Source organism: Dunckerocampus dactyliophorus, chromosome 14 (assembly GCF_027744805.1).
Source record: "Dunckerocampus dactyliophorus isolate RoL2022-P2 chromosome 14, RoL_Ddac_1.1, whole genome shotgun sequence".
NCBI lineage: Eukaryota > Metazoa > Chordata > Actinopteri > Syngnathiformes > Syngnathidae > Dunckerocampus > Dunckerocampus dactyliophorus.
The window spans coordinates 25866250-25889303 of record NC_072832.1 but is presented as its reverse complement, the minus strand read 5'-3'; the positions used below and the strand labels follow the sequence as shown (position 1 = coordinate 25889303).

Sequence of the window (23054 nt, the reverse complement as noted above, 5' to 3'; positions counted from 1 at the left end):
GCACTACTATACTGTACACTATATACACTATAAGACAATATGCACTTACATATATACACTTTCTGTACTTTTTACCCGGAAGTTAAGTACAAAACTGTTCCAAAAGTTACAAAAGTTAAGTGCAAAAAACAAATCATTCATCAACATTGGTGCCTGGCACATGTGTGTGCCACAACAGGCAACGCATTGTGTGACTTGGACACTAGCAGGACAAAGATAAAGTGAGAAAGAGAAAAGCAAATAAATGGAACACTTGGTCTGTAGAGCACGGACCTCCGCCAAGGCCAAACTGTGCTAAGTTGGATCAGAACCATTTAGTTAACAGTGTTTATGTCAGGATTCTAGGAGCTGTCAAACGCAGAGACAGAGGCAGAAGTGAGTAAATAAAAATATTTGAATAACAAAAACCGGTACTCAGAGAAGTGCAGGATAAGGTAACAAAAGGTACAAACAACTGGCATAAGCGACAGGTGAGTAAATGGTTCAGGTGATAGCACAGTTGAAGAGAAACGATTCAATGCACCAGTGCCGTCCCTGTGACAACGCTGGGCTTTTAAACCCCACTAATTGTAATTGCAAGCAGCTGTGCACAATACTACTGGGGTAAAGCGGTTGCAACTTTCCCCCCAGCAAGAAGTGCAGCACTCGAAAATAAGAGCGCTGGACAGGAAGTGATCATTCCTGTCCTGCGGAGCAAGACAGTTTTTTGCATCTATATGCATGGACATGAGGCATGGCGACGGTGTCCTCATAGTGAGGTACATATAATTATCGTGCCGATATGAGGGGAATTATGATGTCACACCTATAAATCCGATAACATTAAAAATAGCACAGATAAGAGATCTACTTTTTTTAAATGCTAATTTTTCCCTCCTGCCTGTGATGTTAACAACCCGTCGTAACTTCTCCTGAGCTCACTTGTAAACAAACATTCACTTTCACAGGAAGAACGTACCAAATGCTCTGCGATGAGGGGGGAAAAAAACAGAGCACACACAAAACATTATCAGCGTTTGAAAAGTGAAAAAGGTTCACCAGAGACCTCCGTGGTGTCACACCAGCTGCTCAGGGCGTGTGCCCGAATAAAGTGCACCTTGCTGGGCCACAGCAGGTGGCTCCTCCTGCTCTATACTCTGGTTCTCCTGATAGTAGTGATGTGGTCGTAGTAATGTCATGATATTTGATTAGGACAAATCAACAGGTACGGTTGGTCAAATCCTAATTTCTTCCAGTCCTTCTTACCTCCAGGTGGGCACAAACGACACTTAAAAATTTTAAAAAGTAGACATAAAAAAAGAAGCCTTTTTAGTCTGCTGTAAAAACATGGACAAATGAAATGGTGCCTTCTACTGGTGAAAAATCATTTTCCATTTTCCATTTTCCACTACTGGAACATTCCCTGTCCTAAGAACCAGATTTGGCAGCCGAAGACCAGGTCGCCCAGGTGCGTGACCGAAAAGAACGAGATCGCGGATACAGGCGGCTGAAATGAGTTTCCTCCGTAGGGTGGCTGGACTCACCCTAAGAGAGAGGGTGAGGAGCTCCGACCAATGAATGATAATAGAAGATGATCCATGGACACATGGTGTCACGGTGTAGAAGTTGCATATAATTTATAGAAGTAATTACTATGGTGCGTTCAAGGACTGCTGCATGACATCTCAACAAATCGACTTGCGAATGGTCATCTGGAACCAATTGTGTTCGTTAGTTGGGGACCTAGTGGATTTATGAATTACTACACACTTAGTGGGAATGAGATGTTTTCTGCTGAAAAAAATTGCCTATTTTTGAGAAAAAAAATACAGTAAGGCAAAAATCTGGATTTGTGAGGCCGTTAAAGCTGAATTGTGAATGTGCAGGGATCTATCTATGTATCCAACAATACGTGGATCTATACATACAGTAGAAACAGAAGGAGAAGAAAGACAGGAAGTTATGTAAAGCCAGAGGACTCCTTTTCAAAGTTAACAATTAATGCTATTGCACTTCTTTTTACACTTGAATGATACTTGAGAATGTTAAATGTGACTTAAAACATTGCCTGTACAAATAGTAAAGGTCGTATGATGGCTGCAGTTTGACCCTGGAACAGATGATTTCTGTTTGCATTCATCCTGGAATGGATTGTGTTCTGCTGTCCATCTGAAGCTGTGATCCAGCCATCCGCCTAATCCTGCTGACAGACAAATAAACAAAGCTACAGCTCCGTGTGTGTATTGTGTATTATGAGTGGAGGTGGCATCTAAATATATCTGTGCGTGCGTGTGTGTGTGTGTGTGTGTGTGTGTGAGATGCCCTAGGAAGCGAGAATAGAGCCATTCAAGGACAAAGCATGCACATGTCTTTTTAGAGCCAATGAGAGAAACAACAGAGAGCTTCTATGCCATCAGTCATCATCTGCTGTGTGAGTGCGTATACGTGTGTGTGCGTGTGTGTGTGTGTGTGTATGTGTACGTGTGTGTGAGATTAAGCCTCAGGCGGAGTGCAGTGCTGATGATGATGGGAACTAAAGTTGCCATAGTACTGTGTGGTAATGCTGCATCCATCCATCTTCTCTGCTGCTTATCCTCACTAGGGTAGTGGGAGTATGCTGGAGCCTATCCCAGCTGACTGTGCGAGAGGCGCCGTACACCCTGGACTGGTCGCCAGCCAATCGCAGTTGCTGCATTTCCTTACTTAATGTAACGTAATGTAATGTGTGCACGTGTTAACGGTTGAGAGCTTGCGCCAAGGTGGACGCCATCTGCCCTCTTAATCCTATGATGATGATGAGGGAGGTGTGCTCACATTTGGATTGGTGGGTTTGACAGAAATTTGACCCCTTGGTCATGTCGTCAAATCAGAGGCATGGAGGTGATGTGATGGTGGGATAGAGTACAGTATGTAGTATGTATGTATGTATATGGTCATAGAGGTGATGTGATGGTGGGATAGAGTACAGTATGTAGTATGTATGTATGTATATGGTCATAGAGGTGATGTGATGGTGGGATAGAGTACAGTATGTAGTATGTATGTATGTATATGGTCATAGATGTGATGTGATGGTGGGATAGAGTACAGTATGTAGTATGTATGTATGTATATGGTCATAGAGGTGATGTGATGGTGGGATAGAGTACAGTATGTAGTGTGATTATGTATGTATATGGTCATAGAGGTGATGTGATGGTGGGATAGAGTACAGTATGTAGTATGTATGTATATGGTCATGGAGGTGATGTGATGGTGGGATAGAGTACAGTATGTAGTATGATTATGTATGTATATGGTCATGGAGGTGATTTTTGGATAAAGCAAGGTGACATTCACAGCAGCGTTGAGGATAAAGTTGGGTGTGGTTTGGGGATTTTGTTTTGCTAGCGTGTCCTCTGGCAAGTACAGCAAAGCATCCCATAATAACTGCACCTCCCTCTTGATACACAATAGTGTTTTTAAATCAGGCCACATGTGACCATGCCCACCATTGTGGTACACACGTGTATCATCAGACTGTAAGTAAGATGGTAATAATACACAGAACTGTCACACTGTTCTTAAAGTATGCGGGTGCCTAAAGGCTTTTTGATAATACATGTGGTGTGCATTGTAGTAGTGCACAGGTGTCAAACACAAGGCCCGGGGGCCAGATGTGGCCCACCACATCATTTTATGCGGCCCGCGAAACCCTTGGAATAATGCATGTCAATAATGCACTTCACCTCTGCCCTTCTAAATGTATTTGATCCGTCATTTTGACATACAAATTGTACTGCATGCGGTTCTTCTAAACGTCAGTATTATCTAATCATGCTGCAAGATATTCCAAGCATTTTTCAAAAACAAATACTTGAATGTCTGCTTGTCACTATGACCTTCTCACTTCACTTCTCATTTCGAAGCAAGTTATCCATCAAGTTGTTAGTAAAAATATAATAATCTAATGCAACTGTGTAATAATATTACAAGGTTATATTAATATTTAGATTCATATATATACTGACAGTTACAAGTGGCCCTCCTGAGGGCAGCTGTAACTGTGATGTGGCCCTCAATGAAAATGAGTTTGACACCCCTGTAGTAGTGGGTCACCATTAGCAAACTGTTGTACTTAATTCCACATCCCATTTCTGCATTTTGTATTTTCATCCATTTTATGTGTGTGTGTGTGTGTATGTAAAATGATGTGCTGGTTTGATAGCCATTAGTACATGACTACACTGTCATGTCATATTGTCGAGACCCAGTAACATTAAACACACACACACAAGTGTTTTTAGAAGGTTGTAAACAGGTTTTCTATGTCTTATTTTCTCTTATGTCTACTATATTGGGTAAAAGGAGTGTAAAGGTGACTGTAGGGGTGTTATTTCATGTCTAGAGGGCTCTAATGTAAAAAAAGAGCATTTAGAAGGTCATAAACAGGTTTTACATGTCTGATACGTCTTATTTTTTCTCTTATTATGGCTACTATATTGGGTAATAGGAGTATAAAGGTGACTATAGGGGTTTTATTTCATGTCTAGAGGGCTCTAGCCATCCATTCATTTTCTATGCCGCTTATCCTAATTAGAGTCGCTGGGGTATGCTGGAGCCTATCCCAGCTGACTTCGGGCGAGAGGTGGGGTACACCCTGGATTGGTTGCCAGCCAATCGCAGGTGTCTAGAGGGCTCTAATAATGTTTAAAAGCTCATTTTGAAGGTAAACAGATTTTCTTTGTCCTATATGTACGTGTATGTATATTTTTTCTATTATTTCTACTCTATTGGGTAATAGGAGTGTAAAGGTGACTATAGGAGTGTTATTTCATATGCTGTGATGTATTAACAAGTGCATCTTTGCTACATACTTTTTGGATTGGATCTTTGTTGGGGTACTTAATGAACTGCCCAGTGCACACATATAAGGGTCTTGGTAAGCAGTGGACTTCATTATTATTATTATTTGTGTTAGTATTATTATTCTTATCATCAGAGGTATTAGTGGATGTTCCAGATTGTCATGTATCAGGTTCTTCCTCTCTTCCTCTTCATCTCTTTTCTTTTAATTGGTCTCCATTCTTCTGTGGTTCCCTCATGCTGGCCATCCATTATTTATTAAGACCAGATGAACATTTCAAGGGGTGATATTTTTTCTTTTACCTCCAATCCCACCTTCCTGTGTTATCTCATGGGCCTTGTTTTTGTCTACTTCTACACCTGCTGAAAGTGAAGATACTTGCTGAAGAGAAGGATGGCTTACTGGACCGTGTCTACTGTATGTTCATATTTTTATGATCATCATGTTCATTGTGTGCCTGCAAGGACAGTAAAGGTTTTATCTCCACATAAACGATGAAGAACATGTTTTCCATCATCATCTCTTCTAATCTGAGATCACAACCAGCGGATCAAACTGTGATCGGATCACCCTGATGGGAAGAGAACCAGATGAGTTCTCACATTGCATGGTGCTAGTGTGCGTGTGTGTGTGTGTGTGTGTGTGTGTTGGCAGTAGCGTGGTGTTTATGATGGGTTGCATCCTGCTGTGCTGCAATCTGCTCGCTCTCCTCACACTCTTAATCTCATGCTGGGTTTCATTTCATTGGCATTGTAGCTTTAGCTTAGCCGCTCCATTCGCTGTCCATCTTTTTAGTGTGGGGGTCAGTAGTTGTCTCTGTCGCCATGACGACCTCATCAGTGCAGCAGCAAAATGGCATGACTTTGACTGACAGGTGGTAAAGATTATATTTATCGTCATGGCAGCACTACCATTGGGAATGTCAGCTTCTTACAGGAACAGTATTGTCTCGATACTGATATTATTATATACAGTAATATATATTGTACAGGTTATTTAGCTGCCGCATCTTTAATAAAAACTGCATGGCTGGTGAAGTCAGCAACGCGTAGGATGCTTTGTTTGGGCACTCCATTTCTCAGAACGATACAGTACAGGGCAAACGGACTAGTAATATTGTATGAAAACCAATGCAAATTTTTTTGTTGAAAACCAAATCACGCGAGAACTGTGGCGTACAAAAAACCAAATCATGCGAGAACTGGGGTGTACAAAAACCGACTCATGAGAGAACCGGGCGTACGAAACCTCAATCATGAGAAAACCGGGCGTACGGAAACTGAATCATGAGAGAATCGGGCACACGAAAACTGAATCATGAGAGAACAGGGCATACGTAAACTCAATCACGAGAGAATTTGGGCATACTAAAACTGAATCATGGTAGAATCTCAATAGGATTCAGGTCAAAACTTTGACTAGGCCACTCCAAAGTCTTCATTTTGTTTTTCTTCAGCCATTCAGAGGTGGACTTGACACTACCACCACCATATTTTACTGTTGGTATTGTCATGTTTCCCTTGTCATGCGCCCTTATTTTGGCGAGCTGTACTTCTTGTGTGTTGGAAGATACAGCCGCTTCATGCCTGCTCACCGCACAGCTGCGGACAATTGTTATTAGCGGCGGTTAAAAGGTGGTTCATTGTCTGTGTTACCCAGTTTACTTACCTTGATTCTACCTGTCGTATGGTTTTCCACAGAGCCTTTTTCTCTGTCGCCTTTTGTTTACTCCTTTCGTACACCATTAAAGAACCCTTATTTTTGCACGCCATCGCCTTGTCTCTGCAAACTGGGGGTCAAACACTCGACAGCCGCTACCTCGCCGTGACAGGTATGATGTTCTTTTCCTGAAATGCGGCGTTACTTCTAGGTCAGATGTAATGGGACACACACATTCCAAAAAGTTCAAATTTTGCCTCGTCAGACCACACAGTATTTTCCCAAAGGCCTTGGAGATCATCAAGATGTTTCTGGCAAAGTTGAGACGATCACCTTTTCACACAGGCCATGTAGTTTGGGATTTTTTTTCTCCCATAATAATAAAAAGTTTCATTTAAAAAATGCATTTTGTGTTCAGTTGTGTTGTCATTGACTAATATTTCAATTTGTTTGATGATCTGAAACATTTAAGTGTGACAAACATGCAAAAAAATAAGAAATCAGCAAAAAGACTTTTTCACACCATTGTATATAACAAAGCGTTGATCAAAGTGTTGTTTTTGTGTGTCTTCAGGTTAACGGCGATGTCAGGTTCTCTGACGGATGGTCCGGTCAACTACAAGTACAAGACCAAGTGTACTTGGCTCATTCAAGCACAGTAAGTCTTCTAAAGGCTTCATGCTGGAACACAAAAACATCTTCGCACAATGTCTGGGTAAGATGAAGAATGAAGATTTAGTCTAGTCCAGGGGTGTCCAAGTGCCAGAGAAATAAAAGTGTAATAATCCCTCGTTTAAGTCAATCCAATTCCTTTAGCGCCAAATCTCAGCAACTGTTATCTCATGGCGCTTTACACAAGAAGGTCACACTCATAAGTGAAAACGGAGAAGCAACTGAAACCCCACATCAGCAAGCGCTTGCTGACTGAGGAACGGAAAAACTCTCTCTGGGGATGAAACCTTGAACAGAACCCAGGCTCTGTGGGGCGGCCGTCTGTCTCAACCGGTTGTAGAGGAAGGAGAGGGACGGATGGTAGATCAAGCCTTTAGCTTTGTCCAAGCAACATAGATATCATGTCGGGGTGAGGTCTAACTGTGCTTTTGCAAAAAGATGGATTTTGAGTGGGAATGTTCATATAGATCGGTCACCTAACAGTATTGGCCGGTTTCCGTGAGAAAGCATGTGATCGGCATATGCCGATAAATGCCTTTCAACGCCGATCACCTGTGGCTCGTACTATTGCAGCATGTAGCGATCACCCCCTGCCCACTTTCCTTCAACCTGTGCAGGTGTGCTAAAACCAAAACAAACATTTCTGCCGTGTGTAGGGTTGGGCACCATTTGAATTTGAACGAGCCCTGTTCCAATTCCAATTCCTCGTTTTGATTTCGGTTCCTAAGGATTCTCAGTTTTGATGCTTGTGAAAGGCAGCGTCATAAAAGTCTGCGTGTTTTAAATGAGTGCGCTAACCAGAGTTCTTATTTGGATGAAATGTCTGAACTTCTCCATGAATTGTTTCATGAGATTCACTTTTTATCAGCTTTACTATGAATTTCTTCCTGTACTGTGCTGTACATGCCACGGGCACTCAGACAAGGCGCATGATTGGTTCCCGGCGCGACATCCACCAATGAGAGCACGAGTGGATTTATCCCGTGAGTTGATAGGCTGCGCATCATCGAAGCATCACCCAGCATCTTCCCTTGTTGTGTCTCGCCAGTCTCCTCCACGCTATTGACTGCCTAGCATACTGTATCTTGGTGTTGTGTTCGCGATAACTTTTTTTTATTAGTTAGCCATTTCAATGCCGCACAAGCGCTGTGCCCCTGCGAAAGCTTCCTCCGGGGCGTCCAAGAGGAAGAAGATGATGATGACCATCAGAGAAAAAGTGAAACATTTAGATATGATCAAAGAGGGCAGAAGTTATGCATCTGTGGCTCGTCATTATGGCATAAATGAATCTACAGTGCGGTACATCAAGAAAGAGGAAGCAAACATCCGCAAAACTGCTTCAATAACTTTCAGTACGGAAGCCAAACGTGCGGTAACTGCGTAACAAGAGATTTGTGAAAATGGAAGCTGCATTGTGGATTGCTGATTGCAGGAAAAAGACAGTGAATTTGGACACTAACATGATCAGCACAAAGGCGAAAGCTCTCTACGACCAAATCTTGCCCGATGAGGACAATGAAGAGGCTGAAGAAGGTGCTGACGAATGTGACGGACATCAAGCCAGTACTAGCGCTGCCAGGAGTGATTCGCCTCCTCGAGGACGAGTCTACGAGTGAACCTAAAGCCGGTACGAGGAAAGTGAGAGCCTCTCCTCCGCCACCAACACAAGCCTGTTCACCTCTCAGAAGGCAATGTTGATGAATGTTAATTACTGTATAAGGTTTTATAGTTAAAGATTTAAGTAAATACGTGTACTGTTGTAATCTTTGTCTCAAATATGTAAAGTATAAATACTGTTTACGTATTTTAACGTATTTTCTGGTACCCATATACACATACACGAAAATTCTTGGGGGAGGGGGGGCAAATCTACTTCGCGTTATTTTACCTTTTGCAAGGGGTTCTGGTCCCCATTAACCGCGAAAAACGAGAGATTGCTGTACTTTAGTATGTTTGCTGCCTCAGTGTTGGTTGAAGCTATTTTTATCACACCCTTGTTTTGTGAGCACAGGTAAACAGGATATAGCCAAAAGGGCTCTTATTTTGGAGGCCGGAAGTGTGTTGTGTGAATTGAAAAGGTCCCTTGACTGTTGCTAACGGAGACAAACTGTGCAAAAGATAAACGTGCTTCACCGTAGATTCCGTCCTTTATTTACACGGAACTTCCACATCAGCTAGCATCCTGAAACCCTGGCTTGGCTTGAAACATTGGCATGACTTCATTTATTCTTGGTCTCTTCTGATTCTGACTTCTTAGAAAAAAGTCCAACGTAGCGCATCAAAGACAAGGTGTGCTGTGTTATTTCTGCACAATGAATGTGTGAATCATGTTGGTGGTGCACACATCATTTGCATGATATCATTGTGTTGCACTGAGGCCTCTGCTTTTTAAAAAAAATAAAGTTAAGCTGCTTCTACTTCGCTGTGGTGTTGGTGTTTGCGGCTTTTTTTCCGGTCGGTAGAGTTTGCATCGTATCTAGGCAATAAAAATTAGACTAAAATTAGTCACGGTTCCCATTGATGCCCAAGACTCGATGCCCAACCCTAGCTGTGTGGAACTTACTTACTTAGTTACTTGTTTCTGAGAATGAAATACATTTTATACCATGCAAAACATGCCACAAAAATGATTTCGGGTAGCACGTTAAAAGCTTTAATTTAACAAACACTTGATGGAGTATGGTGACTTTTCGAACCACACGATATGATCATCAGTCAGCTAATGTAGCCAGAATGCTGGACAACACTCACCCGGATGTGCATGACTGTCAGAAGCCCAAAGCAAATATCCCGAAAAATAATTGAGTTCAGACGAATGCTCTCTCCCTTGGAGCCCACGTACAGTATGTGCTACCTGGAAGTCCTGCTAGAGCTCCACCAATGTGCTCTCACATCCAAAGTCTCCCTTAAAGAAGGTGTCTCAACCTCTGGAGGTTTCACCAGTGATATACAGTATGTTCTCTTGGAAAAGTAAGTCAAATATGTTTTTGTCGAATTGAAGGTGATTTTATGCTTCCTATTTTTCATATCAGATAGCAGGGCTGCAGCCAGGAATTTTGGGGCCCTATGAAAAACAAAATCATGTTGTGCCCCTTTTTATTTTGTAATCATTACCTATTTTTTGGGCCCCCTGGCAGTCAGGGGGACCATGGAATTGTCCCCAATTTTCCCCCTTAAACGGCTCCCCTGCCTAATAGCACTCATCATAAATAAATTGAAAAATGTATACTTAATCTATGTGATCAGTATCGGTATTTAGCTTGGTGTGGGTTATGGTGGCAACAGTAGCCTGTGTTAGTAATCAAGTCTGGTGCTTGCTTGTCTCACCCAAAATTACAGTAGCATTACTGACACCTAGTGACCAGTCTCCAATACTACACATCATTCCAACCTCTTTGAACGCGTTATAGTTGTATTTTACTTTATATGGACATTTTTATGCGACAAAATGCTTCATTTGGAAAAAAACACCCTGTAGAAATTGCTTAAAAATGCATATTTTTGGACTAATAGGTATTCAACCACTAAACACTTCAGATCACGTGGCGTACTTGTTGTCGTGTGTGTGTGTGTTTTTTTTTTTGTTTTTAAGTCCTAACGCGCTTTTGAGGCTGCGCTTCAATCACTTGGCAACAGAGTGCGGCTGGGATCACATGTACGTGTACGACGGAGACTCCATCTACGCGCCGCTCCTTGCCGCCTTCAGGTGAGCAACCTTTTCCAGATGCCCTGGTGACGTCATCGGCCAGTTTGCATCACGCATTTGTTAAAAAAAAAACTCATGAAAATCAAATGAAATATATTTACAAAATACAATGACTTTTCTTCTGTTGCTTGTTATTAAAGTGGATAAAGTGTATGGTTTTAGAGCCTTAAAACATATAATAATTGTACAAAAATAAAGTAGGCTACTTCTTGGATTTCACTTATTGTGGGCTATTTTGGGAACCTATCTCCCGCAATAAACGAGGGAACACTGTACTTATTTTTAATTTAGATAGAAGTGTAGTTTGTGCACACCTGGAGGTAAGAAGTACTGGAACAAATTAGAGCACTGTATTCGGACACACGCTACGAGCAGCAGGTGTGACACCACAGCAGTCCCTGGCAAAACGTTTGCCTCATGGTGCTCGATGGTTTTTTCTCCTCATTGTGGAGCATTTGGTGCAACTAGCACGTGAAACGTCTTTGTCGGAAAGTGAATGTTTACACACGTGAGCTCAGGGGAGGTTACGACAAGCCGTTTAACGTCACAGGCAGGAGAAAAAAGCCCTTGATTTGCTCATCCGCACAGTACGGGTACATTTAAAAATAATTGGTTATCTAAGCTATTTTTAATGTTATCAGATTTATCGGTATAGCGTCATAATTTCCTCATATCGGTCATAAGTCCTATGCTTGACATTTGAAGGAGGTACAAGGACGTGATGAAGTATAGTAATCATGAGAAGTACTGTACAGTATTTGCTCCTGATTCATGTATTGACCTTAAAAGACTGCATGAAGGTTTTGAACAGAAGCTCTCCCTCCTCTTCCTCAGTGGTCTGGTGGTACCAGAGTCCAGAGACAACGAGACGGTCCCCGAGGTGGTGTCCACGTCCGGTTACGCTCTGCTTCACTTCTTCAGCGATGCGGCGTACAACCTGACTGGCTTCAGCGTCACCTACTCGTACATCCTCTTCCTCACCCCGCTAGTAACCGTCGTCATGTCTGAAGTCGTCATTAAAAGTTTGACCCTCCCGCAGGATCAACTCTTGTCCCAACAACTGCTCGGCACACGGCAGGTGCAGCTGGGCCAACGCGGCGTGGGCCGGAGTCTACTGCGAGTGTGACGACTACTGGAAGGGGGAGGCCTGCGACATCCCGTACTGCAGGAATGACTGCGGCGGCCCCGACCGCGGTTACTGCGACCTGACCGGAGAGAAGCTGTGTGTCTGCAATGACAGCTGGCAAGGTGGGGAGGCTGGGGCTCAAGAAGGCAGGAGGAGTGGGCGAGGCTTGAAAGCTAGCCTAAAATGCCTTTAGCATCAAGTGGACCAAGTTTTGGGTCCCAGCTATTTCATTTTTTGTGTAGGGGGAATTTATGACTTTTTAATAATGTTTTTATTAACGGTGGATTTGAAACAATCACCAGGCACTTTATTAGGCACACCTGCACAATGCAATGAGGATTACAACCAATTCAACGTGATAACCCAGGGATTACTGTATTACTTATTCACAATGAAATGAAGGACTACAAGGGTAACTGACTGTCCTGAGCCAATCAGAGCAGCACATAAAGAGGTGCTCAGCGCCCCCTGCTGGTTAAATTATAACGGTACAGAGTGTTTTCCATTCACTGGTGTTTGTGTGTGTGTGTGTGTGTGTGTGTGTGTGTGTGTGTGCAGGTCCAGACTGTTCCGTCTCCGTTCCATCCTCTGAGGCCTTCTGGGTGCCGCCAAGCGTCAAACCTTCATCACCGTCTGCGGGCCGGGCGTCCCATCGGGCCTTGGTGCACTTGGGGCTGATGTGGGTGGTGGGGGGCTACTCCTTCAACTACTCCAACTACCACATGGTCCTCAAGTAAGCACGGTTGGACTCTGAGACCATGTCCTCTCACTTGGCAGCCATTCCTAACTTCTTTGCTTGGCGTTGACGTCCCTCAGCTACGACCCGGAGAGCAGCACGTGGGACGTCGTACCCGCCGGCGCTGGTCCTCTGTACAGATATGGACACTCGCTGGCTCTCCACCAGGTGCGATGAATAGTGCAAGGTCCTGAAAGGTGCTTAAAGTACTTCTCTTTGACTGGTGGAATCATGAAGAAAGACAGTCTTATTGCCAAATATGACATAATGTTTGAAAAATTATGTTTTTATACTTAGTTTATAGAAGAAATGGATCATTTAGTACCACTGACCTGGAGGTAGAGTCTTAGTGAGGCTCAGCCACATCAAGTATTCAGTCCCGAATCACGTTGAGCAACTATTTGCAAAAAATGTTTCCGCAAGGCATGCTGGGATTCTTCCCAGCATCCGTTAAGGAACTTATTTTGAAAAAATGATAAAGTTAGGTGTTTACAGTTAAATAGCTGTTGTTTATTATTCGCTATCGTAGTAAGCGTGTGTTTTTACACACCTGTGACATGTTGTCACAAAGTGTGGCCCAGCCCCCGGCCCCCTCGTTGTAAAGCAAACTAAAATGATTTTCGCTGGCATAGGATGACATGTACATGTTTGGCGGGAAGCTGGAGGCGGGGCCCGGCAATGTCACGAACGAGTTGTGGGTGTTCAACATCCCTCGTCGCGCCTGGTTGCTGCGGACTCCGGCCACGCCCCCTCCCTACGCTGTGGAGGGCCACAGTGCCCACGTGGTGCAGCTGGCGGGGGGCGAGGTGGTGATGTTGGTGTTCTTCGGCCACTCGCCCGGCTACAGCTACGTCAGCGGAGTTCTGGAATACGACCTCGGTAAGTTGACAGAAACAACTTTATCTGCATTAACAACGGCTTTCTCTTTCAGTTTAAAGGGAACACAGTCATTTGATATACAAGGTATCGTTCACAGCATTTGCTCATCCAATAACAATTCTCACCCTCAAATTAGAATTTCACAGCATGGATAACCTGGTTACCACCTTCTAAATATGTTTTTTTTTTTAACATTGTTAAAGCCCTCTAGACATGAAGTAACACCTCTATAGTCACTTTTACACTCCTATTAGCCGATATAGTAGACATAATGAGAGAAAGTAAGACATACAGTATTAAGCATAATAAACCTGTTTACCACCTTCTAAATACAGTTTTTAAAGCATTATTAAAGCCCTCTAGACATGAAGGAACACCCCTGTGGTCACCTTTACACTCTTACCCAATATAGTAGACGTAATAAGAGAAAATAAGACATATTAGGCATAATAAACCTGTTTACCACCTTCTAAATACAGTTTTTGACATTATTAGAGACCTCTAGACATGAAGTAACACCCCTGTGGTCACCTTTACACTCCTACCCAATATAGTAGACGTAATAAGAGAAAATAAGACATTAGGCATAATAAACCTGTTTACCACCGTCTAAATACAGTTTTTAACATTATTACAGCTCTCTAAACATGAAATAAAACCCCTATAGTCACCTTTACAGTCCTATCACACAATATTAGACATAAGTAGAGAAAGTAAGACATAAATAAGACATAATATAGGCTCGCAAGTTGTTTTTTTACTTCCTGTTCTGTATCGTACTTCCTTTTTCCATATGCCATTGAATGCATCTTCTTAATGCCTTATTTGTATTTTTTAGCCAGCTAGTTCTTTTCGCAATTTTTATGCTTGAAAAGGTTTAATGTAGGCACTAAAACCGCTCTTCAAATTAGCTTAAATAAGCATCTTTTTGTGACTAATAATAGGCCGTATTCAGGCAAGGGTTTACTGTATACTAAGGATTTTTTTTTTTTTTTTTTTCCCTGTGAAGGCGGCTTAAAGCAGTAGCGTACAAAGCGTTGGTGCCACCCTGACGAGTATTAATAGACAATTAGAATAGAGAATATACATAAATCTTCATATATTGCCGTGTGTGTGTGTGTGTGTGTGGGGCTGTGTGGCCAGTAGAGGGCAGTGTTGGCCTGTGTGACATCACACACGCACACACGCACACACACACATATACTGTAGATACTAGTGTAGATGGAGTGGTCATTAAAAAACAGCTAGCAGACAAAGATGAATGAGTCACCATTCTTGTCATCTTTTTTTTTTTTTTTTTAAACTCATGGCTGAGACACAAGCTCCCCACCACCATTTCATGTGCCTGCCCGGTTCTGACCCCCCCGGCCATCACTTCCCTCCATCTGTCCTCCTCCCCCATGCATCCTAAAAGAGGGACTAACGAGGTCTTAACAAGGCGTCAATTAGTCGCTCCAGTCCAGATCAGCATTGACCTTCTTCTGCTGCTTCTTCTTCTTTTTCTCTCCTGTCGCCTCCTCTCGTTCCTACGCTGAGTCATCACTTTTTCTTTTTGATTTTTACTTTCTGTTGCTCACGCCTGCTGGCTTCTTAGATCGACTTCAGCCCTTTTTTTCATGAGAAGGTTAAGACGCATGTTATTGCTGACGTGTTGGTTCCAGTGATGACTGCTGACCCTCATGGACATGGTGTGGACGTTCCAACACACAGCAGAACCTCAGTCTTCTTTATGAAAGCGTTGCCTGTGCTGCCTGTGTTAGCCAGGAACCTTTACATTATAATCAGCAGACGCTACCACTTCTTTCTTAAATTTAGTCGTGTTTCTCACCTTCTTTATCAACCTTCTTCCACTTTCAACTTTCTGTGGCATCTATTTTGCGGCCGCGGTGCATATTGTACTTGAATGTCTCATCAGTGCAAGGCACACAGCGATTGATGAGAGGATGAAAGGAGACAGAAGCTGAGTTGTGTGTGCTTTCTGTAAACAAGTAGAACCGCACAAGCACACACAACGCAGATGATTGAAGGCTGGAATCTGTCTACAGTGTCCTAACTCTAAAATAACCACTAGCCATTCTTTACAGAGACTGTGTCACCATTGCACTTATTCAGCCTTATTTTTGGCAATAATCTGCATCATAAACTGAAAACGTATGAGAACTGAGGTACCACTGTATCGCATGCTACTGATGTGCAGATAATGAAATATCGATACTTCCAGTACCAGCTCGTCATGCTCTAAAGTCGATTCTCAAATCAAAATATTGATACTTTTGATACTTCAGATATATGATTTTGTCCTTTTTGTTTTTTCTGATGTTGTATATTAGCTTGGCTAGCCCGCCCCCAGCCAGCCAAGCTAAGATGTGCGATCAGCGGTATGGCACATCACAAGAGCGCACACTGCAGCAATCTTTACTTCCGTAAACACATGGAAATGCATGTGACATCGTGCTTTTGCGCATGCGCGTCCCTTTCCGGACGCTTTGTTGACATTAACAAGTCACATTTTTTTGGTAATGTGAACGACCACAAAAAATTGAATTTAAACAAAATCCAAATTTTCTCGTATGTCAATTTGGATCTGCCAACGCCCAAATGCACCAAATGAGGCACAACCTTTATTGAAATGATGACAAATTCTGCCTAGCAACAAGTGGCTGAATAATGATGTAGATTTTTATGATTGACGTTATTATTTGCAACACTGCTGCTGGAAGAGATGTGGCACAACAGGTAGTAAGATGGAAAAGTGGTGTTTTTGTCATTTTCATTGACGAGTCAGACTTGTGAAAAAGTGTGTTGGTGTCTTGCGCCGAGGGTCCAACTCGTGGCAGGCGGTGTCAGCAGGCGGCGCTGCGGTCCAAGGAGGTCACGGCCACAGCAGCGTGTACGACGAGTCCAGCGGCTGCGTGTTCGTGCACGGCGGCTACAAGGCTCTGGGCAGCAGCAAGCACGGCCTGGTGGACCACATGTACCGCTACCACGTGCACACCAGAACATGGTGAGAGTTGAAAGAAATACTCTAGGCTTCACTCACAGCGTTGATTTGTTTTTACCACACTGGAACAATGAAAGTCTGTCCTACAGCATACTTTTTGATTTAGATGCTCTTGTTTTTCTTTTGTGCACCAAATGGCTCATTTAAGACAAAGAAAATAATTCATTATCATTCCTGATATAAATAATCCTTTTATTTTTTTCCTAAAAACGTTCTAATAAACGTCAGACCTCACTGATCTCTGAAACATGGCTGGCACACACACACACACACACACACACACACACACACGCACGCACGCACACAGGCAAACATGCAAACGCACACAGCGCTCAGGAGTCAGGTGTCAGTCGGGATGGGTGAAATTCCCAGACGGATCCAGACTGTCATCTTCATTCCACCAGTAACACTAATTACTAATCATTCTAAATTAATAAATACAAATAATAATGACTAATAATTATACAGCAATGAATACAAATAATAATGACTAATAATTATAAATCAGTACACACACATAATTACTAATAATGAATGAATAACCATAATTATTACTGATAATTGTGAATCAATGAATAAATTCAACACAAACTGACTAATTATAAATGAATGAATCAATGCAAATGAAAATAATGAATAAATGAATGAATAAATGAATAAATACGAGTGATTGGTAAGAGGTGGTGAAATAAGGCGACAGTAATGTTGGTGGAAGACGTGTGTGCTGGAAGCTCGCATCATGAAAAGGACACAGATGTGACACCATGCGACCTTTGACCCCCAGCAGGTCACATAGCAGCCTGAGACCTCCAAGCGTGTTTTTATGTTCATGTATGTGTGTGTTGCCGAGGAACAGCTGGCATGGAGGCCATTAGTAACACGGCACCATGCACACACATGCTGACATATCAACTCTCTCTTGTGCGTGCGTGCGTGCGTGTGTGCGTGTGTAGGTTGATCCTGCGTGAGAGCGGCACGGCGAGGTATCTTCACTCTGCGGTGCTGCTGGGTGGCACCATGCTGGTTTTTGGGGGAAACACCCACAATGACACGTCCCTCAGCAACGGCGCCAAATGCTTCTCTGCTGACTTCCTGGCCTACGACCTCGGTAACGTCCAACTCACGCACACATACGCACACAAGCTGAGAAGTATATGCATGAAGACGTGTGATTGATCGTAAGAACATGTGCGACACATGCCCCGCCCCGAAACAGGTGTTCAGCTGAGGTGACAATTTATGAATGATATGTGCATGAAAATGACAAACACCATTAAAAGAAAAGCAACGTTCCTCGCAGGACTGCAATCTATTTGTGGTGTGGTGGGTTGACGAGGAGTGGGTGACATAATGACACACAAAAAGTTAGTAATTAACATCAAAAGCAAAGCTAATATCTTTAGCCACGATTCATTCCTGATTGGTCCATGACTGATGCATGATTGACCTATGATTGATTATCCATGATTGATGCATGATTGATCGAATGATTGATGCATGGTTGATCTATGATTAATCACCCATGATTGATCCATGATTGATTCTTCATTAATGTTTGTTTGATGCATGTTTGATGATCCACGAATGAGTCTTGATTGATGAATGATTGATTTGTCATTGATGTCTGATGCATGTTTGATTACCCATAATTGATTTGTGATTGATCCCTGATTAATGTGTGTTTGACCCATGTTTGATCTGTGATTGATCACCCATGATTGATGCACGATTGATGCATGATTGACCTATGATTGATTATCCATGATTGATGCATGATTGATCGAAATATTGATGCATGGTTGATCTATGATTAATCACCCACGATTGATCCATGATTGATCCTTCATTAATGTCTGTTTGATGATCCACGAATGATTGATGAATGATTGATCTGTCATTGATGTCTGATGCATGTTTTGATTACCCATAATTGATTTGTGATTGATCCCTGATTAATGTGTGTTTGATGCATGTTTGACCCATGTTTGATCTGTGATTGATCACTCATGATTGATGCACGATTGATTTGTGTTTAATGTGTGATTGATCCATGATTGATCCATTGTGCATTTGTAGTTGTCCAATCAAGGCCTGTGTGATTAGAGGTGTACCTAATGAAGTGGTCGCTGTGAATGAGGTGGTTAGGAGGCAAAAGGAGGAGGACGTTGGCGGCGAGGAAGCTGTTGAAATGAGAACGGTGGCGTGGAGGAAGGCGAGGGGATGAAGAGGGAGCAGCAAAGAGATGAAGAGTAAATGAAGAAGGGATTTAGGGAAAGAGAATGGCCTAAAGACAATAAAGGTTTGCACAATCAGGCTTGCGACTGAAAGGTAAAAAGAAAAAGCAATAAACAAAAAACAATTTCCTTAATGAAGTTGCGACTTGCTTTTTCCTTTTTGCCCCGTCAACACTCGCCATAAACGCGTGTCTTTATGCGCCCCTCAGCTCAGCCTCTTTATGAATATTATCATTTATTCATTAGCGCTTGTATCTGCACATCTGAGTACCTTTACGGCCCCGCCAGCCCCTCCTGGGAAAGATAGGATGCACGTGAAGAACAATAAGGGATGATGAAAATGACACCAGAGTGGAACCTCAATCGCTGCTTGACTTCCTAAGCAGAGCCGCCCCTCTCTGCACACGGAACAGGCCCCACCATCCATGGATGGCAAATGCGCAAAGGAAGTGCTTTGTTGCCGTGAGGCAGGTACCCCTCTGCAGGGACATGACAGAAACACAGAAAAGCCAAAGAAAAAGTCATGACATCTCATGTACCGTCTTGTTTCATATTGTACTTTTTTTTTTTTTAGATAAATACACCCCCTGCTCGCCGCTAACAAGCACTACCAGTGTTGGGAGTAACGTTAACACTGAGCACTGTTACTTACCTCTTCCAACTCACTGATCTGTACTTAAAGAATCTGAATAGACCATACGCCGCACGCGCCCCTGCAAGCCGCTGAAGCCACAGAGAGGCCATCTTACCACTCACATCTCGTACGTAGCAGACTACATTGGCACAGCGTACGTAGTGTACAAAGCAGATGAAGAGGCTAGCAGAACATCTATATTTTACATTAAAAAGCGGGGAGATTCTCCCATTCCTTCAAGTAAAGCAACCTCTGTCCCTTAAAAACGATTTGATACGTTATTCTCTATCTTTTGCTATATTAAATGTATTTTTCCCCCTTCCGATTCTCATTGCCTTTGGGACAAAATTCTACTGTGCACCCTGGCTCAGCACTCCCCTATAGCAATGATAGTTTTACTCCTCGAGAAGGAGATTTTCATTTGAACTGCATATCCCATCCCTTTTTTCCACTAAAATCCATGGTCATGATCCTTTACTTTTTATTCTTACTTTCATACAATTCACTATGCTCTCGTCTGTACAAAATATGAATCATAAAAGAGAGTGACTTTGGACAAGTTTTAAAATCATTTAACATTTTGCTGATTTTTTTTTTTCCTGATTTTTTTTGTTTGTGTTATGAAATAGAAATAACCTCTTTTCTGAGATAGAAATATATTTGAACAAAAACCACAGGAATAATATGTGATATAATATGTAATAATATATAAACATTGTCTCCATATGGGGGTTCATTTGAAATTCGGGTAAACAAAAAAAAACAAAAAAACGTTTTTTTTATATTTGCAAGCAACCGCAAATGATTTAGTAGTCTAGTCGCGGTTGTTTGTTTACATATCCCCCACGGCCCCCCATGTAAAGCCGTTATGACTCAGGTATGGTATGATATCGACAGAATTTTAAAAAATGATCATACCCGAGTCCTTATGACTAAGCTCAAGCACACCTGTTGTGTGAGGTTAGCCTGAAGACTAACCTTGCATTTAGTGTGAGTGGCTAACAAACTAACAACAGACTTAACAACTCACAAGTTCTCACATAAGTCATTGTCCGAGAAGTGTTTCTTGTGAGTGGTAATATGGCGGCCGCGTGGCTTCACAAGTCATTGACCAATATATTAGTACATTGACCATATATTAGTACATATCAGTGTAACTGTGACAGTCATCTGTCCCCCACCAGCAGGGGGCAGCGGTGGTGGTGCTGTAGATGTTTATCCATGCTAATGTTGGAGTGAAAATGATTAGACTTCCTTTGCTGGCGTTAAGAAGCCTTCAACGAACCTCACTTCATTTGGATCCCCCCCAACACACAGCACCCCCAGCCACGCCTACGCTTATAATTACATTTGTTGGCGGAGGAACGCTTGATTAAAAACGCGACCCTCTCCACTGGAGGTGAGCGCTCGCTTGGAAGATGGCAGGAAAGTTCTGGCAGGCAGCGTTCCTCCTCTTCAGACAAGCCAAAACCGCAACCCCCCATGCTAACCCCCCCACCAAAGCCTCTATTAGTGCTCATCAGATCAAACCGCCAACGTCGGCCTGCTTCTATCTTGATTTTTCTCACCGTCCGCACCATGCATTATTAACACACACTTTTTATTAAAACACAGCAGGAAATGAAAATCCCTGTGTGTTTGTGTGTGTGTGCGCGTGTGTGTGTGTGTGTGTGACCTGAGGCCACACTTGAAGGAACTCTGCACTTGAAGGTCCCTCCTGCAGGCGGCGCTATTGTGTCATGCACTCAAGCAAGCATAATGTTTACAAATCAACTTTTATTAGGTACAATTCACAATCAATCCCTTCCAGACACCCAAAAATATGAAGAAAAACACACTTTATAGAGAGTAAATATAGTTTTCCATGCAGAGGATGGATGGAAGTGATTGTTGATGCAGAGTAAATAAGAGTTTCTTACCTTCTGCATAAAATTGCTGCCACTCCCAACTTCCTTTGGGCACCATTGCGAGTTATTTAGCAGTTGCACGCAATAAGAAATGCACGGTGCGTGAGTGAGCGATGCTTTGTTTGGCCACAGAGTGCAGTTTGTTACGTGCAATATTGTATGGAAACTATCTTTAAAATGTCAGTTGGTGTCATCTTCTGGAGCAGCTTGATGCAGCAGGATGCCCAGTGGGATACAGTGTGGTTGTTTGCCACCATGCTTTCTCATTGTGCTGTGTTGGTCCTCAGCGTGTGATGAGTGGGCGGTCCTTCCCAGGCCGGCGCCACACCGCGACGTCAACCGATTTGGACACTCGGCGGTGGTCAGCAACGGGTGAGCGACGTCCCTTTCTGCTTTTTATTTGCTGGATTTTAACGTCTTCTTGAAACGGTCATGAAGTGTTTTTTTTTCCTACACATCGTACACAAGTTATTTTATTTTATTTTTTATAGATGCAGCATTTTTTGTGTTGGCGCTCGTCTGTAAGAGTGTCTATATTGGGGCGTCCAAACATTTTCCAGCAAGGGTCGCATGCTGGCAAATGAAAGGATATTGGGGTCACTTTTACATTTTTAAACCAACCATGTAGATTTGCAAATATGTGTTTTATATTTCAGGAAAAACAGCCTGCAAGTCTTTGTGTTATTGGTATTATTTGTGTATTATTTGTATGAACCTTTTTTCCTTATATTACTCTTTTTTTGCTAGTTTTATATATTTTCAATTAGTACATATAAAGCTTTTTACTCCGACCTTTATTTTGTATTATTACATCTTTATTCTCATAATATTTTGACTTTGTTATTGTAAGGTTATAACTTTTACCCCACCTAATTTTCTTTAAATTACAACTTCATTTTTTGTTTCTCATAATATTCTGACTTAAAAAAGAAATACTAGAGGTGCTTTGATCGATCGGCCACCGATCAGTAGCGGCCGATTTCTGCGAAAAGCACTTTCTTTTTAATGCCGATCACCTTCGCCGATCAGCTCCGCCCTCATTGCAGCATCCAGCCTATAGTCTCCCGCCCACTTTCCCTTCACAAAGCCAAAACAAACATGCCTGCCGTGTCGTTGTGAAAGTGAGAGTTTGCACCCTGCAAAACATGCCACGAAAAATGTCTCAGCGGGGTTGTGTGTTAAAAAGCTTTAGTTTTGAGGGGCGGGCACTTGGCAGGGGGTGGTTAGTTTTCGCGACTCGTGATGGGATCATGGGTCGGGCGGCGGCCAGTTGGCCAAAACGCGGGACACGTGCCCGTGTGTGCGTGGCAGTCCAATGTCTAAGACGGATAGCCCGAAAAGTGGTTGGATGCGTCAGATTGGATGGCTGACTGTTTAGGACACCGGGTTTGCCGACTGCTTGGGGGTCCTGCTGGAGCGCCACCAAGCTGCTCTCGCATCCAAAGTTTCCTTCAAAAAGGCGCCTGATCCTCATTTTCAACAGTGATTTTGAAAAAGTAAGTCAAATATGTGTTACGGTTCCCCTTTCATATCATATAGCCCAGGGGTCACCAACGTGAGCCCCCCCACAACCACACGAGGCACCTGCAAGGCTGCTTTTCTTTCAGGTTTTCAGTTAATAATGTGAGAACACTAGAAAGAAATGCATTCTGAAATACAAAATCTGAGTTGTGGA

At 42.7% G+C, this 23054-nt stretch overlaps 1 protein-coding gene across 8 annotated transcripts in view; it reads left to right on the top strand.

Moving 5' to 3' along the window:
- Positions 1 to 23054, top strand: part of atrnl1a (attractin-like 1a) — a 157182-nt gene that overhangs the window by 539 nt on the left and 133589 nt on the right. For 5 of the 8 annotated variants that reach the window (XR_008573579.1, XM_054798007.1, XM_054798012.1 and 2 more), the window contains exons 2-11: positions 7059 to 7142; positions 10749 to 10862; positions 11697 to 11825; positions 11902 to 12110; positions 12547 to 12721; positions 12805 to 12892; positions 13357 to 13603; positions 16424 to 16607; positions 17558 to 17712; positions 21667 to 21751. Coding sequence is in view for 7 of the 8 variants with exons in the window: in XM_054798007.1 (XP_054653982.1) it covers positions 7059 to 7142; positions 10749 to 10862; positions 11697 to 11825; positions 11902 to 12110; positions 12547 to 12721; positions 12805 to 12892; positions 13357 to 13603; positions 16424 to 16607; positions 17558 to 17712; positions 21667 to 21751 (1470 nt within the window). In the remaining variant the exon portion in view is untranslated. The remainder of the gene's footprint in view (positions 1 to 7058; positions 7143 to 10748; positions 10863 to 11696; positions 11826 to 11901; positions 12111 to 12546; positions 12722 to 12804; positions 12893 to 13356; positions 13604 to 16423; positions 16608 to 17557; positions 17713 to 21666; positions 21752 to 23054) is intronic. The other 3 variants (XM_054798011.1, XM_054798009.1, XM_054798008.1) reach the window with 2 other exon arrangements.